The 18,319-nt window shown below is 39.9% G+C and overlaps 1 protein-coding gene across 1 annotated transcript in view; it reads left to right on the top strand.

Moving 5' to 3' along the window:
* Positions 1-7,128: 7,128 nt before the first annotated feature.
* LOC127447348 (5-hydroxytryptamine receptor 2A-like) overlaps positions 7,129-18,319 on the top strand; it is an 84,012-nt gene continuing 72,821 nt past the window's right edge. Inside the window, exon 1 of the mRNA XM_051709169.1 lies at positions 7,129-7,582. Within this exon, the coding sequence (XP_051565129.1) occupies positions 7,129-7,582 (454 nt within the window). The remainder of the gene's footprint in view (positions 7,583-18,319) is intronic.

Genomic DNA, 18,319 nt, shown 5'->3' with positions numbered 1-18,319 from the left:
AGAGAATTTCATTATGATAGCTAACAATATTGTACTGGTACTTTAGATCTCTGTATCAATATTTGTATAAATGCATTTGTGTATCCATGTGCAACACTTCAATAATGAAGAATCAGGTTGTATAAATAAGTGCAAACTCTGAGACAGGCGTATCTCAATGCTGTCTATGAGGTGTGAGAAGGGTTGGGAGGGTTACTTTTAAAATGTATTCCACTACAGATTAAATCAAATCAAATCAAATCCCTTTATTGTCACTCAACCATATACACAAGTGCAACAGTGGTTGAAAGTCTTGGGTGCAGTTCCAAGCAACATAGCAGTATGACAATTACAATAAACATCTGATTTACACATAACACAGTTTACACATCTTGTTACACAACACAATATACAAAGTACACCTAATAATATACCATATATAGTATATAATAATTATATTTATTTATCACATATTATACATTTGCACATATACAGTGAAATTCTTTTTTATTCCACATATCCCAGCTAAGCTGGGGTCAGAGTGCAGGGTCAGCTACGATATGGCACCCCTGGGGCAGATAGGGTCAAGGGCCTTGCTCAAGGGCCCAACAGTGGCATCTTGGCAGTGCTGGGGCTTGAACTCCCAATCTTCTGATCAGTAACCCAGAGCCTTAACCGCTGAGCCACCACTACCCCCTTTTGTGTAGTATACACAAAATAAGAAGACTGTATACAATAAAAATACAGTTGTCAGTTACTGTCAGTTTAACACGTTAATTTGGTGCGATTAACTATACAAAAAATAATCATGTCCCCAGACCGAGCAATTCAAGCTTGTAGAACCACCTGTTTTCTCCAGAGGGCAGTAAGTGAAACTCAAGCTGGCAACACACAGCTGAGCTTACTCAGACAGAGAACAAACTGCACTTACAGAGGGCAGACAACACAAAATGAGAATATGTTCTTGCGTACAAACACAGCTTGATGGAGCGCAATTCCAGGAATCTCAAGATGTGTTTTTCTAAGTTTCAAACTTCGTTTAACTTGAAAACAGTATGTTTATGACGCGACGCAACCAAGACACTCCAAAAGCGTCCGTCTGACGCAGGAGCACATTGGAAATAATCTATATATTGCTTTTTTCACTTTTTTTTTTTATAGTCTTTATAATACTTTATTGTGAGCCAAAATAAATAATTGTCATTATCTGTATTATTATTTTTTGTAATTTATTTTATTTATAGTTATTTAAATATAACTTTAAATAATTATTTTATCATTATATATTTAATTATTGTTACTTGAGGGGCTTTCTCAGCAAATATTTATGCACTCGATTAATTGCGATTTATTCTATTAATTAATCGGCATACCATGTAATTAATTTGATTTAAAATTGTAATCAATTGACATGCACTACAGCATTCTTTTGAACTTTCTTTTTTACTTCATTTTTTTTACTAAGAAGATTTTCAATAATCTGTCGCCAGATTTATAGGAGGATGCTCTGAATCCTGCTGAATTTCAGCATTTTAGCAAGATTTTGTAACATTTATTTATCTAATTGTTTGTTTATACCAGTAATAAAATGTATGTTGAAGATTGGCATTACCACTTCTTTTCTTTTCGATCCAATACCAAGTAATTTTAGGCCAATATCATACCAATACCGATACCTCTATTAAATTGAATTTATATGAATTATTTGGATAAAATGAGTAACTTTATTATTACTTATATTTTTTATGTATTTATGGGCCTAAACAGAAAATTATTAGGCTGCTTTTTTTACCCTTTAAAAATGTGTTAGTATAAGCCACATATAAGACCAGAAAATTAACCATAGATATTATTATATGGTTACTATTACTAAAACCAAGTTACCATATGGATACTACAGTAATACTGTAGTAAAACCATGGTTAATTGTATCAAAACCTTGGTACTGACAAAAAACAAACAAACAAAAAACAAAACAAAAAAAAAAAACAAAAAAAACATGGTTACTACTTTCGTGATTACTACAGTCATGGTTAATACAATATTACTACAGTAAGTACATGGTAAGTTTTTATAAGGTATCATTTATTAACGAGGATTAAAGATCATTATCAATGTTTTAATGACTCTGAATTTAAATAAACCTGTAAAAATGGTCACACAAGCCCATTATAATTGTCACGGATCCTTCTGACCCACCTACCAATTTCACTCAACCCTCTCACTCTCCTGAGTACTGATCACCCACACCTGCCTCCAATCATTGCAGCAATCAACCCCTCTATATAAACCTCACTCCCCTTCCATTCTGTGTCTGGTCTCAACTTTGTGTACAGACTCACATACATGTATCGCCAGTGTTAAACACCATCACGATTCCTCTCCTCTCCAGCAACTCTTCTACTCCAAACATTTCCTCTCCAGTGTCCATCTCCACAATGCAAGCTTCATTGTTGCACACCCTCCACCCCAAGGAAAGTCACCATCTCTATCAGCATTAGTCTTCATCACATAAACTATCACCACTGCAACCCAGTACTGTCACGTTATCACTTACCTGCTGTCTTTGTGTGTCAATAAATACTTACTTGGGTTCAAACATCATCCTCAAGTCTGAGTATACGTTACAATAATACATGTCACATCTTGATTTGTCATTACTTAGTGTGAATAACTTCAGATACTGTTTTTCTGTCATTACCTCAGGAAAGCACTGCTCCCTCTTTGAACGAGTGCTATGACTGAAAGGGTGAGCACTGTTTGTGACTGCTGGTGTATTTTAGCATTTCTGCACATCAAGATGAGCGGAAGAAAAAATAGTTCCGGTGCCATGCAACAATTCGCTCGTAAAAAAATTTTCACTTCGAAGCTTATGAGATGCATTAATATTCATGTAATCTAAATAATAAGATCACTTGTAAATAATAATAATAAAAAAAAAACTTCAGAATTGATATTTTTATGTGAGGAGCGATATTCTTGATACCACATTAGTATCGGAAGTATCGATACTTTAGTATTGATCTGCCCATCCCTAATACACATGCTTAGATATGGGGTTCCACAGGCATCTCTTTACATCTTCTCAAAAGCAGTTTCCTTTTTCCTTTTTTCTTTTTCTTTTTTTCTCTCTTTTGGCAGGCAATACAAAATAAAGTTCTGGGTTTTTGGCTTTGTTCAAAGTGCAAAAACGAAAAAACTAGAACTACACAACAGCTTAACATGTTTTTCATTGTAAAAAAGACAAAAATGTTCCCCTAGTTTTCCTCAAATTAATGGGTGAGTAAAATTTGTTATTCCTCCTTTCCAACTGTTTCTATTTGAGTTTCTATAGCTCAGCTGGTAGAGCATGGTGCAAGCAGTGCCAAGGTCATGTGTTTGATACCCACGGAACACACAAACTGATACAATGTATACACTAAATGCGCTGTAAGTCACTTTGAATAATAGTGTCTGCCAAATACATAAATGTAAAAATGAAAAACAGCTACTGATGTAACATTTTCAGATCAGTGTATTGGTTTCTGGGTTCTTTCAAGCCCCAGTACATAATGGATTTTTTTCTTTTCTTTTTTTTTCTGGACCTTAAAAAGGCTCTTCTATGATATCAGTCTGTAAAATCTATTTTGGTTGTAATTTGAATGTTTAATCACATGGCAATCTGTTAGTGCTAAGATTACCTCAAATATTTCCCTCATTTAAATCTTCAAATACATGACTCTCCAAGCAGCCCACAGATAACCACTGATATACCACTATGAAGCAAGTTCAAACTAAATATTTCAAGGCTACAACCCCAATTCTGAAAAAGATGGGATAGTATGAAAAATGCTAATAAAAATAAAAAGTTGTGATTTCTAAATTATATTCACCCTTTGCTATTTTGAAAGCACTACTTTTTTTCATGTACTGTAATTTCAGATAAGATGATTGCAACACACTCCAAAAAAGTTGGGACAGTCAAGTATTTACCACTGTGAAACATCACCATTTCTTCTAATGGTGCACTGAAGACATAAGTTTGTTAAGTTTAAAAAGTGGAATTGTCCCCCATTCATCCATTATGCAAGTCTTCAGCTGCACAACTGTATGGGGTCTTCGTTGCCGTATTGTGCCCTTCATAATGCACCACACATTCTCAATTGGAGATGGTCAGGTCTGCAGGCAGGCCAATTTAGCACCCGCACTCTCTGCTTATTCAGCCAGTATGTGGTTTGAAGTCATCCTGCTGAAAATTCCCTGGAAAAGACGGTGCTGGATGGCAGTATATGCTGCTCCAAAATTTTTATATATCTGTCTGCATTAATGGTGCCCTCACAGATGTGCGAGTTACCCATGCCATAGGCACTGACAAACCCCTGGCCTGTTGATATTGATAACAGCTTGGATGGTTCTTTTCCTCTTTGGTCCGGAGAACACGACGGCTGTGTTTTTCAAAAACTACTTGAAATGTGGACTCATCGGACCAAAAAACACAGTTCCACTGTTCTACTTTCCATCTAAGATGAGACCGAGCCCAGAGAAATCAGCAGCGCTTCTGGACAGTGTTGATGTAGGGCTTCTGCTTTGCATAGTAAAGTCTTAACTTGCATTTGTGGATGCAGCAGCGAATGGTGTTGATTAACAAAGGTTTACTAAAGTAATCCCAAGCCCATGTTCATGATATCCATTACAGATGAATGATGTTTTTTTAAGACAGTGATGTCTGAGGGATCAGAGATCACATGCATTCAGAAGTGGTTTTCGTCTTGCCTTTTACGCACCGAGATTTTACAAGATTCCTTGAATCTTTTAACTGTATTGTGCACTGTAGAGGGTGAAATTCCCAAAATCCTTCCAATTTGTCTTTGGTGAACATTGTTCTCAAAGTGCTGGATTATTTGCTGAAGCATCTGTTGGCAAATTGACAAGTCTCGAGTGATCCTTGCTCTTGAAGGACTAGGCTGTTTTTGGAGGCTCCTTATATACTATGACACGATTGCCTCATCTGTTTAACATCTCGTTACACAATGCCTTGTTATTTTAACTCGTCAAATTGTTATTAGTCTTAAATTGCCCCTATCTCAATTTTTTGGAGTGTTTTGCAATCATCTGATTTGAAATTACTGTACATAAAAAAAAGGTAAAACATCATATAATGTTTGGTGTAGTGCTTTGAATATAGCAAAGGGTGAATATAATTTACAAATCACTCCTTTTTGTTTTTATTAGCATTTTTCATACTGTCCTAACTTTTTTGTAATTGGGGTTGTACATTATTCATTACATTCATTTCGGGAGACCATTTAGTGTAATTACATTCCTCTTTGTTTGAATGAATCTAAATGGCTGTTTGATTTTATTGCATGTAACGCATAATATCCCTCTTCTGTATGGAGAATAATTCAAAGGTCATTTCAATCTTCTTTTTGTTGTGAAGTATCAGCTTGCATGGGAGTCTGTGTCTGCTGTCTTCTGTAATGATTTAATGTATAAATAGCAGTGCTCATTAGAAGGTGAGATGTAATTGTTGGTAAACTATTGATAGCCAACATCTGACGGGTTCATTTGTTATCAGAGTCTCATCTGTACTGTAAACACAAACACATGCTCATGTACACAGCTTGCCACAGTTCCATTTCACACTACTGCAAAAGCATGCCACACACACACATTTACACAAACACATTATTCTAAAAGACATGACTGCCAGGTTAGATGTAGAACAAATAGGAAGACAAGAGATTCAGCTCTTGGGGTGATGAGGCAGATCAAATGTAAGTGGAAGAGTGGGAGGGAAGAGAGAGATGGAGAGAGAGCTAAGACAGAGAGGGGGGGTTGAAAACAGAGCATTACTGATGTAGATTTGCTTATTTGCTTATTTTGCTGTGTTCTTTATCATCATCTGTGTAATGTCATCATTACTAGGAATTAAGTGTTTTTTATTTGCATTTTCATTGTTATTTGTTATTATTGTATTATTATTATATTATTAATATATTATTAATATTGTTGGTTTTTTATTATTTAATCTAATTAATTGCTTTGGCAATAATAATGTATATAGTTTTATTATTACTTATTGTTTTCTGTAGTTACTTTTGTTTTATGTTTTATGCACTTACCTGTAAGTTTTTATTATTATTTTATAAGTATGTAATAATAATTATTATTATTATAATTTTTTATGTGAATGCTTTAGCAATACTGCACATTGTATACAGTCATGCCAATAAGCTAAATTGAATTTGAAAGAGAGAGAGAGAGAGAGAGAGAGAGAGACAGAGAGAGAGAGAGTAGTTGTTGCTCAGTGTAGAAATTTTAACAGGTGACCCTGAAGGATATTTATCTTCTCATAGTAAGTTTTCACTTTGTGTGTCTATATCTGTGTCTGCATGTTTTCCTAAGCTGGTTTGTTTCCATCAATTACATTTTGTTTGGGCCTTAAGCTGTGTGTGTGTGTGTGTGTGTGTGTGTGTGTGTGTGTGTGTGTGTGTGCACAAGCGCGCGCTGCCTGTCACATTAAATCAGCTCCCTGCTTTATCTTCTTAGCAGACACAGGAGCAGAAGAAAGAGGAAACACCTGAAGAACTTCCACCAAACCCCTGACTCACACTTCACATTCTCTCTCTCTCTCTCTCTCTCTCTCTCTCTCTCTCTCTCTCTCTCTGTCACAGCACAGTTGGATTGAAGAGAATGATCATTGGCTTGAGGAGCACCAGAATCTGCTAGCTCCGCACACAGACAGAGAGAATGAGAGGGAGAGAAAGAGTGAGCGCACACTCGACTATCAGGTCATCCAGCTCATAAAATCTGTTGTGTTCCGACAACGAGAACAGAGAGAAGTAAGAAGACTTCACTCAAGTGAGAGAACAGACACCGCGCCTTCAAAAATGCTTGGATTATGGGAACAGAATTTCAGCTTCTACATTTTCCTGTTTTTATGCTTCTTTTGATGACAGCAAAGGAAAACCCTGGCTAAGTTTCCAGGAAGACTTCAGGAGTGTTTTCTTCAGTCAAAGAGGACACACTGAAGAAAACCTCTGGATTCAAGTTTTTATGAAGGATGCCAGGAGAGAAAAGAAGTATATATCACACTTTTTCATTGAACTTTGGAGGTAACAAACTTTTGTTTCTTTTGAGATTCTACAAGTGTCAATAAGGGACATCATGAACTTGCATGCAAACATTTCCAAACTTGTCACCTCTTCAATCCTGATGCCCTTTGACCCTGACACCTGGACACCCAGGCCAGACAACATGCTGGACCAGGCGGTCCATAACAGTTCGTTTGGGTGTAACAGAAGCTGGGCTGACACTGAAGCGTCTCTCTTTCCCAATCTATCAATCAGTGGAACTTCTAGTGAAAGGACAGAACTGCTGTCGTGGCACAGGTGCAATGGAGAGACGAGTCAAGAGGAGTTAGTTCGCAAAAACTGGGCTGCGCTGCTTATTTTGGTTGTAGTCGTTGTTACAGTTACTGGGAACATATTAGTAATCATGGCTGTCAATTTGGAACGAAAGCTGCAAAATGCCACTAATTACTTCCTCATGTCACTGGCAGTGGCAGATATGCTTCTGGGACTGCTGGTCATGCCAGTCTCCATGGTGACCATTGTGTATGGTGAGTCTGCTTTGGTTTTGACAAAGGTGTTTGGTGTGTACTGCAGTGATTGATAAGCAATTTGTAGTGATAATTGTTTGTTTATGAACAGTGTGACATCATCAATCTCATGACAATCCTCATGTGACAATGATATTCAGATGTACAATAATGGATTTAAGAGTAGTTTAAACTTGATACTAAATGGCTGACTGTTGCATGCTCTTGCAAATCTGAAAAAACTAATGAAATGAATCAGGATTTTGTGTATTCTTCATGTCAAGACAGCTAGATGACTGTAGTAATATCAGTTTAGTTTATATCAGCTTTTAACAGGTAGACTATGTGTATGGTATTATGGATGTGGTACTGAAATTTCTGAAGACTAAGTTAACTAACATATTGTTTGCAATAACTGCTGCACTATATTTGTGGCATGTTATGGTAATTTTCTAGACTGGTACCATACTGACATTCAGTTTATGGAATTTAATGTACAGAGTGACTATTTGCACCAATGTGTAAATAACACCTGCCACACAGCTCGGCAATTTGCTCCTCAATAGAGCAGTTCAGCTTGTAGTCCAAAAACCCAGAAGAGAATTCGCTATGGGTTCCAACTGGATTTTCCTATGGGTTTTTATAACAGGGTTTTTGAACTTATAAGTAAAATAAGGTCTGTGGTAAACATTACTTGACGATATGTGGATGATTTGTTCAACAACATAAATTACACACTTTCATACCTCAAATGTGAATGTTAAAGCTGTGTTGAATTACATACTTTAAAAAAAAAAAAAAAAAAAGCACACAGTGGCTTCAAAATTCACGTTTGAGTTATGAAATTGTGTCATTTATGTTGTAGAACAAAATGTCCATGTATCGTCAAGTAATGTTTACCACAGAACTTATTTTACTTATAAGTTCAAAAACCCTGTTATAAAAACCCTTCTGGGTTTGGGCAATGGTGGCTCAGCAGTTAAGGCTCTGGGTTACTGATCAGAAGGTCAGGGGTTCAAGATGCCACTGTTGGGCCCTTGAGCAAGGCCCTTGACCCTGTCTGCTCCAGGGGTGCCATATCATGGCTGACCCTGCACTCTGACCCCAGCTTAGCTGGGATATGTGAAAACAAATAAATTTCACTGTATATATGCAAAAATGTATGTATAATGTGTGACCAAAATAAAGGCTTCTATTCTTCTATTTACTCATAATTTCAAAGACCCCATTATAAAAACCCATTGGAAAATCCAGAGGGAACCCATGGCAAATTAGACTTCCGGGTTCTCCTACAAATTGATGTCATGGCTGAACAGTGCAATAGTTTATTGGAAACATAGAAATTTATGACAAACTGCATTGTTAGTGTTGCTTCAGTGGTGTGGGGCATCATACCGGTGTGACTGTGCCTTTTTGATCGTGTTCGATTCTGCGTTTGTCACACTCTTTTTGTCTCCTCTCTTAAATTAGTTTTATACTACTTACTGTATAATAATACATAAAAATGAATATAAAGGTAGTTTTATTGTAGTTGTATTGTAGTTACCATGTTTTTGGCAGAAACCATAGATTTGATGCAATTAACAACAGTGTTAGAAAGTAATATGGTGTTAAAATAGTAACCATATTTAATTTTGTGGTTACTATGATTATACTACAAAATACAATGGTGATAATATGGTTACTGTAGTTAAACAATGGTTGTATGTTAGTATTTAATTAGGGGTGCAAAAAGCATCTACAATTATTTGTACCAGGGTTGGGGTGCAAATACTATTCGCTGCTATTTGCACTAGGGTGTTAATAGCATCTACCTTTATTTGCACCAGGGTGCAAATAGCATCTGCCTTTAATATTTTATATAGCATAAGGATTTTACTCATTCTGTGCTTTTGTTGTTGTTACAGCTATCAGGCTGATAACTAATTACATATCTAAGATATATGGTAATGTTTAGGTATTCCACATTGGGTCATAATTTTGTTATGATTCACAATCTGTCTGTTGTGTTTTTATAAGGTAAATGGTAGTTTATCTGTAATTTGTTATTTTTGTACTTCAAGTGAATACCTTAATTGATCATTAGTGGTCTTGTATACACTGACATGATTAATTATTGCAAGAGGATGGCTGTGTGAGATTGTATATTATTTTAATTGCTTCTTTATTTTATAATGAGTCCAAACACATGGAAAATGCATGATACGGTTTAATACAAAAGATTTGATATGACTTTATGATGGTGTTGGAAGATGGTTCATTACTATAAGTGTGGGAATAAGAGAGAGGTTGTTATGATGGACAGTGAAATGTCATTGTAACACTGTATTTCAGCCTGTTCAGCCAATGGCTTTAAAGAACCCCAAGGTGAGAGGTGTATGAGAGAAACCTTCCACATCTCTTAACAATTTCCATCTCTCTCTCTCTCTCTCTGTGTGTCCCCTCTGCATTTGCATTGGGTTGTATTAGTACTATTAATCAGGCTCTGGATGTGAATAACATCATGCCACTGTTTCAAGGCACAGTCACATGTTACAGCTAAAACCTCGTTAACATTACAAGGTGTGCATTTGTAAGCAGAATGACCTCTGCAGCTTATTAAATGCCTCTGTTAAATGGACAGACAAAAGAACTCATTAGGGGTGATGATGTGGATGGAGAATTGTGAGAGAAAGTCTAATTATTTGTCTCATGATTAAACTCTGGACTGATGCTATATTCAAAATTCACTGGATGTTAGAGAGAGAATTCAGCTGTACTCTTATGAAGCAACTCGTCTTTGTCTCCTGACTGGTTGTGCTTTTGTTTGGATTTGGTTGCACATAAAATGTGTCATTGCTGTTCTTGCTCCATTTCTATGCACCTTTTCTTATGTCTGTTAATTCTCTTGATTAAACTCTTTGTCCTTTTGTTAGATGGTTGAGTCATACTCTGTCTGTGCTGCTCTCTTTTCTCTCTCTCTTTATCAATCTCTCTCTCTCACATGTTGGTTTTTCTATCATAGTGGAGACTTTCCATTAGCTGATATTGTTTTTTATACTGAGCTATGATATTTTCTATTCCCTCTTACCCTATCCCCAACCCACACAGAAAATGCCTTACATTTTCATTAAGACATTATTAAATATGTTTATTGAGCTGTTTTTCTCGTGGGAATTGTTGACTGGTCCCCTCAATGTAGGTGATTCCAGGTTTCTTACTAAGACATTTGGTCATTGACATTTAGGCAAAATTAATTCTTAAGTTGAATGCAAAGGAATCTTGTTTATAATTAATGTTGCCTTCTTGCCTACTTGTTCTCAACTCCTTACGCTAAGTAGTTCAGCTCTACCGGCATGAGTGATACCTCAAACCATATGGCTTGTTAGGGAAAAATGTATTCCTACTTTTCTGAGCAATCACGTTTTTTCGCCACAGTCAAGCCCACACAAATTTTCTTTATAAAATGTAAACATCTAGTCTTGTTTATAAGGAGGGCTTGACAAAGCCCACATACTGTTTTATTATTTAAGATTATCATTTTTTATCTGAGACAAAAATCTTTAAACTCTTAACTGCTCCAACTGTTTTTAAGTTACATCCACCAAACTCAACCAAACTCTATCTGACAGTCTTTTTTTGCTGTATATCGGTCTACTTTTTGACTGTAGGCCTGTAGAACCTTCACACTTTAAGCTTTTAAAACTAATTTAAACTTTCTGATAACACTTTGTCAAGCCAACATCAAAGTTTGTCTTGATGACATTTCCTTTTCTACCAGAAAGACTCAAAGAATATAAGAATTAATGTAAATAAACTGAAAGAATAGTTTCATTTGGCGCAAGCACAATTCTGCGGTGAGATTGTTGCTTAAACTGTCAGATCCTGTTGGAGGATGATGAAGGCAGGGGAGAGGAGTTTACCTCTTACAGCAAGACGAAACCTAAACTTGTGGTGAATCATGGGGTGGTGGAGGGTGAAAACAAACGGTGGCATAGCGAAGCGATGAAGGACAGCTGTGTGAAGCCTAAAAGCATAGGCTGGATTATGAATGGATGAGATGCCTGAATTAATGGCGTAATACTTACTACGAGTCTTCCTGATAGAACTATTGCTTAGGCTTCTATTTCTAGCTTATTTTTGCAATAAGCTGTTTATGTGCCCTCTTGATCTAAAGATATTTAGGGTATCTTTGAATTGATAATGGGTTGATTCAGAAGCCAGCTGGTCTACACTGTGCGAGCAATGGCTACAAGCAGTCACAGAGGAAAGAAGCTAATCACTATAATACTGTGGGCTGCTCCCCCAGATTAAAACCTCAGAACAGTCTTTTTTCATGCACAGATATTCAAAGACTATTGAATGTAAATAAACTCAAACTCAGTGTACACAAAATCAGAAAAATGAGTGGTAAATAAGGGAATTTCTTGATGGACAGATCGTGATTCCACAGAAATGTCTTTCATCACACGTAGGCTGGCGGGTAGTGCATCCTTACTGAAAACAACAGCTTTTAACTAACCCAGGCTGGTCTTGATCACGAGCTTGAGCCAACTCCATCCATATCCCACCCACTGGCCCACCATTACTGTTAATTGGCCCACCTTACAACTTAAAGCTGAAGACGGGCCTGCTTGCTGGTCTTTGCTGGTCTTCTAGTCTGGTCAGCAGGGCTTGACATTAACAAGGTGGGTAACTCCGTCACTCTTACTAGCCACTTTTCTGGGTGACTTTTTCAATTTTTTTGTCAGTCCGCCAAAGCAAATTAATAAAAATCTTGCATTCAGTGCTTTACAAGTGTAACCGGCCCTCCTTGACCCGCTCCGAATGGGTTTCAAACCAGCGTCTCCGGCATGGGAGGTGGATGCACTAACGAGGAGGCTAAAGGCTAAATCCCCTAGCATTAGTCGCTAGTGTGCCTCTTGAGGCCAGGGGAGTGAGGTTTACACATTGCACATCTACCTACCAGCTGGCTACCGCTACACAAGCACTAAATATTCTTCTTGTCTTAAACGCAGGCGCATCTATTGCGTGGCACAAAAGATGCTAGGTTTCCACGCAAAGTGTGGCACGAGCCATTACAGACCCACTCACACAAGTGAGCACTCTGTGTTTTCCTATATATGGAGCGCATGCATCAACCGGACAGGGTAGCACAGAGCTGATCACATGCTAGTTTCAAGCAGGCTTCCCTCGATATTGCAGTGCTGATCACAAAACTTTTGCAACCATTAAACATTTTACACCGATTGTTCTACATTGTTCGACTGGGGATTTTGGCCAGTGAAAATGATGAGTGGCTAATGACTTTGAAACACCACTAGCCACAGTGGCCGGTGAACCAAAAAGATAATGCCTGCTGGTCAGGCTTGGGGAAAAAAATCAGCAAATGAATCAGCAAATATTGCTCCTTGCTCATTGAAATAAACAGATTTTACTTACAAAATTAAGTTAATTGTTTTGCATAATTAATGCAATACACTGAAAAAAAATATTTTGTGGTGTAGTAAATATAGCAGAAAAGATTAAGTACTTTCTAATTTAGTTAGTTTAAGCATGAACTTGAAATATTAAGTAAATTCTACATTCAAACATGTACAAATTAATACTCTAGCTTATAAGTAAATATTATTTATGAATGTTTGTTATTTTTACAATGTGTCATCATGTATTAACTGTAAAGTAGAAAACCTTGTCATATTATTTGCTAATTTAAAAAAAATTCACTGGAAAATAAAATAAGTTAATTTAACTTAACCTTCTGAAGCTGGTGTTCAGCATGCACTGGGCTTGAATAATTAATGAGCTTCCATGGTTTCACTGTTTGCAGGTTTATTTACATCATATTTATTGTTAATTTTGTTGTTATGTTTGGTAACTTCTTGTTTTGTGCAGTCTTCAGTTCATTTTCTACTCAAAATTACCCGTTCATGATCAAAATAATTATTTGTTGATTATCACCGTCATGGTGTTTTGTACATCAAGTGTTGAGGTCTCTGTACGCAGCACTATATATTGATTCTTTCATAAGTAATGCAGGGTGATGTTGTCTCATTAACTACATAGCTTGCATTAAGTTTCTATGTGGGAGGCTTCATATGACATGTGGAACATAATTAAATGTTTATAAGATAAATGTATGTGGAATGTTCTAATAAAAAGTATTTAAAAATTTTACTACGGTTGTTTAAGCACCATATATATCGTATTTGTAAGTAAAAGTTTCTGAATATACTAAAATGTTTGTTAAATTTACAAGTCAAGTCATTTTTATTTGAATAGCGCTTTTCACAACACACATCATTTCAAAGCAGCTTTACAGAAAATCATTCTTTAACAGACAATGAAACTGTAATATCTATAAAGTCTTAGAGTCATCATTATGTAATTTGATTAAATATGATTGTAAATTGTGTATAAAAATAAATAAATAAATAACAATTGTATTTAGAACCCCAGTGGGCAAGCCGAAGGCAACTGTGGCAAGAAACGTCTCAAGTTACTTGACTGTAACCCTTGTTCCCTGAAAAAGCAGAACGAGATGCTGCACTTGATTCAGCGCTTATGGGAATGTCTTCAGGAGTGACCAGCTGTGAATATGTGTGCAACACGTCAATTAAATTGACTAGAACCTTTATAGCCTCTGTTGGTGACATCATAATGCGCCAGTACCAGGGGCTATAAATAGATGTGCCACAGGTGCATCGTCAGGTATATTTGTCTGAAGAGCAGTCCTGGGACATCCTCAGTGCGGCAATGAAGCGCAGCATCTCGTTCCGCTTTTTCAGGGAACAAGGGTTACAGTCAAGTAACCCGAGACGTTCCCTGTCAAAAGCTACACTTAATGCTGCGCTTGATTCAGCACTTATGGGAATGAGAATACCCATGCTGCCGCACTGTGGGTGTCTGGACCCCTTACGGTTGTGTAGTCTGTGCTCACAAGAACGCGAAAGGTCTCAGACATGAGCTTGTGATGTTGACTCAAGGACATGAGAGCCCGGAGTGGCATGAACATCCAAACTATAAAATCTTATGAATGTGTGCGGAGAGGACCAGCCTGCCACATTACAAACATGCTGCAGAGGGGCACCCCCCCGCCAAAGCTTTAGAAGAAGCGACCCCCCTGGTAGAATGAGCCCTGATGCCTACTGGCGAAGCTTGACCGCACGCCTCATAGGCAAGGGCAATAGCATCCCTCACTCAATGTGACATTGTCTGTTTTGTGGCGGCCGCCCCCCTGTTACGGCCCCCATGACAAACAAATATTTGCCCTGACTTATGCCACCAGCTAGTATGGTGGACGTAGGCCTGAAGAGCACAGACTGGACACAGTCTGTAAAGTTTCTCCTGATCCGGTGTTGTGAACGACGGAGGACAGAAGGCCTCAAGAGTGACCAGATGTATGGTCGTTAAAGGAACCTTAGGCAGGTAGTCAGAATGAGGATGCAATATCGCTTTTCGCCATTCCTGGGGCAAAGTCTAAGCAGGATGGCAAGACAGACAGAGCCTGCAAATCCCCAATTCTTTTTAAAGAAGTGATAGCCATAAGAAAAACCATCTTTAGAGTCAGGAGCTTGTCAGACACTGACTCTAGAGGTTCAAAGGGGGTCTCAACCAGACCCTCAAGGACTATAGCTAAGTCCCATGAAGGGATCCTGGTTCTAACAGGAGGCCTCAGTCGCATGGCCCCACGAACAAAGCGAGTGAGCAAAGGATGTTTCCCCAGTGGCACCCCGTCAATCAAGGCGTGGCAAGCCGACAGAGTGGCCACAAAAACACTGAGAGTGGTGGGGCATGTGCCTACTGATCATTTCTCCTGCAGGAAGTCCAGAACTGAAGCAATCTGGCAGTTATCTGGATCTGCATTATGTGCAGTGCACCACCTTTCAAAGACACCCCATTTATTGGCATAACTTTTTCTAGTGGAAGGAGCCCTAGCACTCAGAATGGTCTCAATAACTTCAGGTGAAAACCCAGTGTCCCTCAGTTGGTACCCTTCAGGGGCCAAACATGAAGGTTCCACAGCTTGGGCCGGGGATGAAATATTGTCCCCTGCGCTTGAGACAGAAGGTCCCTCCTCTCCAGTATCGGCCAAGGCGAGCCATCGAGGAGAGATATTATCTCCATGAACCATACTCTGTTCAGCCAACACGGTGCTATCAGTAAGAGGCAAGATCCTTGTTGACGAACTCTGGCGAGAACTCTCGGGAGCAGAGAAACCGGAGGAAACGCATACAGGCGCATTTTGGGCCATGTATGCGCCATCGCGTCCAGACCCAGGGGGGCTGGGTGACTCAGAGAGAAGTAGAGGGGACATTGCGCTGTCTGTTGGGAGGCGAAGAGGTCCACCTCTGCTTCATAAAATCTTAACCAGATTTGTTTCACTACCTCGGGGTGGAATTTCCATTCTCCCATCTGTATTTTCTGTCTGGACAGTAAATCCGCTCCCACATTCAGGCATCCAGGGATATATACTGCTTTGAGTGACAGGAGCTTGCCCTGGGCCCAAAGAAAAACCTGCCACGCTAGTCTGTTTAGCTGGCGCTCCTTGGTGATTTATGTAAGAGACATTATGTCTAGGACATGGCAGCCTCTCAGATGCTGGAGGAAGTACTTCAGGGCCAGAAATACAGCCATCACCTCGAGACAGCTGATGTGCCAATCGAGATGATGACCCTCCCATTCCCCTTGAGCTGGACGACCACTTAAGACCGCTCCTCAGCCCGACAGGGAGGCGTCTGTCATTAGCAATCTGTGATGGCAAGACACACCCAGAGTGGGACCCAAGGCGAGGAACCGGGGTCTGAGCCACATAGAGAGGGTACGTAGCCCGCAGCGTGTAACCCTTATCTGCCTTCGAGGATTGGCCCTTGGATGAAATCCCCTGGCTTTGAGCCACAACTGAAATGGTCTCATATGCAAAAGGCCCATAGGGATCACAGAGGACGCAGATGCGATGAGACCTAACATTCGTTGATACTGAAGAACAGTACAATCTTGGCCTAGCCTGACTTTGCTCAGGGTATTCTGAATGGTCTCGATTCGAGTGGGAGACAGCTGTGCCCGCATCGTGATCGAATTCCATACGATCCCTAAATATGTCATTCTCTGGGTAGGAGAAAGAACGCTTTTCTTGTCATTGAGTCTCAACCCCAGAGAAAATAGATGAGCTAAGATGACATTTCTGTGCTGTAATGCCAGTTCTTGTGATTGTGCTAGTATCAGCCAGTCATCTATGTAATTCAAAATGCGGATGCCCTGGAGTCGCAATGGAGCCAGTGCTGCATCCATGCACTTTGTGTATGTGCGAGGTGATAAGGCTAGGCCGAATGGAAGAACACTCAACATTTCACTGGAAACCGCTGCCCCCCGAAACACCAGAGGCGGTGGGGATGGAGAGGTTTCGTGGGGGTGTCGGGAAGGAGAGGGTAGATGTTTTGCGCGCCCCGTCCCGAGGGGGGCTACTCCCACAATGCTGGGCGCAAGACCGTCAGGACTTCTTCTTTTTGGAAATAATGGTCCTGAGGTCTTGCTTTGGAGGCTGCTGAGGGCGATGAGCCGGTCCCCAATCTTTACAAGGGGGAGTGTGACTCGTCACACTTTGTTTTTGAGCCTCCATTCTAGAAGGACCGGGGTGAGGCTAGGTGGCCAGCAGCCCCTCCCCCTGAGTGCGGCGAGGAAGGAATTGCAAAAAGGTTTCCTCGTGTTTTTTCACCTCCCGAAACCTGGTGACGACCGTATTCACCGAATCACCAAACAGGCCGGAAGGTGAGACCGGGGCATCAAGTAGCAATACTCTGTCCTTATCCTTGATGCCCGTGAGGTTTAGCCACAGATGCCTCTCCGTGCTGACCAAAGCAGCCATTGAACGTCCGATAGCGCGAGCCGTCTGCTTGGTTGCACGAAGAGATAAATCTGTGGCTCGACGAAGCTCTGAGAATACTTGCAGCCTGGTATGCCTGTAACACCGCCAAGGTGTGTAGCGCAGCACCAGCCTGACCTGCTGCTTGATAAGCTTTCCCTACAAGCGTTGAGGTGGTTCTACACGGCTTTGTGGGGAGAGTTGGTCTTTATAATGATGATGCCAAACCGAAAAGATAGCCTGCGAGTGTCTCTTCTACCTGTGGCATCATCGTATACCCCCATGCCTTAGCACCCACAATAGATGAATATGTCAACGTCGAAGGCACAAAGATACAGAAAGTACAAGGTTTCCCCCATGAATGAGTCAACTCGTCATTGAGGTCTTCAAAGAAGGGGAGAGACTGATTTTGTGTTCCCTTCCCCTGGCAACCAGACAGAAATCTGTCTTCTAGTTTCGATCGTTTGGGGGTCTTTTGTTCGCGTGGCCAGTCTAGCTGTAATCTGGCCACCGCACGAGTAACCACCTTGAGTAAATCCTCAACCGTTTTGTCATCACGTGAGGAAAGTTCAGAGGTAGACAACTCAGTCCGCAGACCCAAGAGATTCATCGTCCCCCTCGTGAACCGGAGAGGCGCCGGGGCGTGCTTCGAGATCACACGAGGGACAAACTGGATCTGGAGGGAGAGCGAGTGATAGGGACGGACCTGTCTCTCGCTCCTCAGCCAGATCAATACGCGAGCCCCACGATGGAATGGTGGGTGCTGGCTCTTGGAAGTAAGCGAGACGAGTGCGCAGCGTCTTCAGTGTGAACAGCTCACAATGCTCACACTCACCTCGCTCCAATGCAAGAGCAGCGTGCTCTTCCCCCAGACAAAACTGGTGTGTGTCCAATTCAGCCATAAAACGTAAGCATGG

The sequence above is a fragment of the Myxocyprinus asiaticus genome, chromosome 10, assembly GCF_019703515.2.
Source record: "Myxocyprinus asiaticus isolate MX2 ecotype Aquarium Trade chromosome 10, UBuf_Myxa_2, whole genome shotgun sequence".
Taxonomy (NCBI): Eukaryota; Metazoa; Chordata; class Actinopteri; order Cypriniformes; family Catostomidae; genus Myxocyprinus; species Myxocyprinus asiaticus.
The sequence above is the reverse complement of the archived record's forward strand: the minus strand, read 5'-3'. Positions and strand labels throughout refer to the sequence as shown.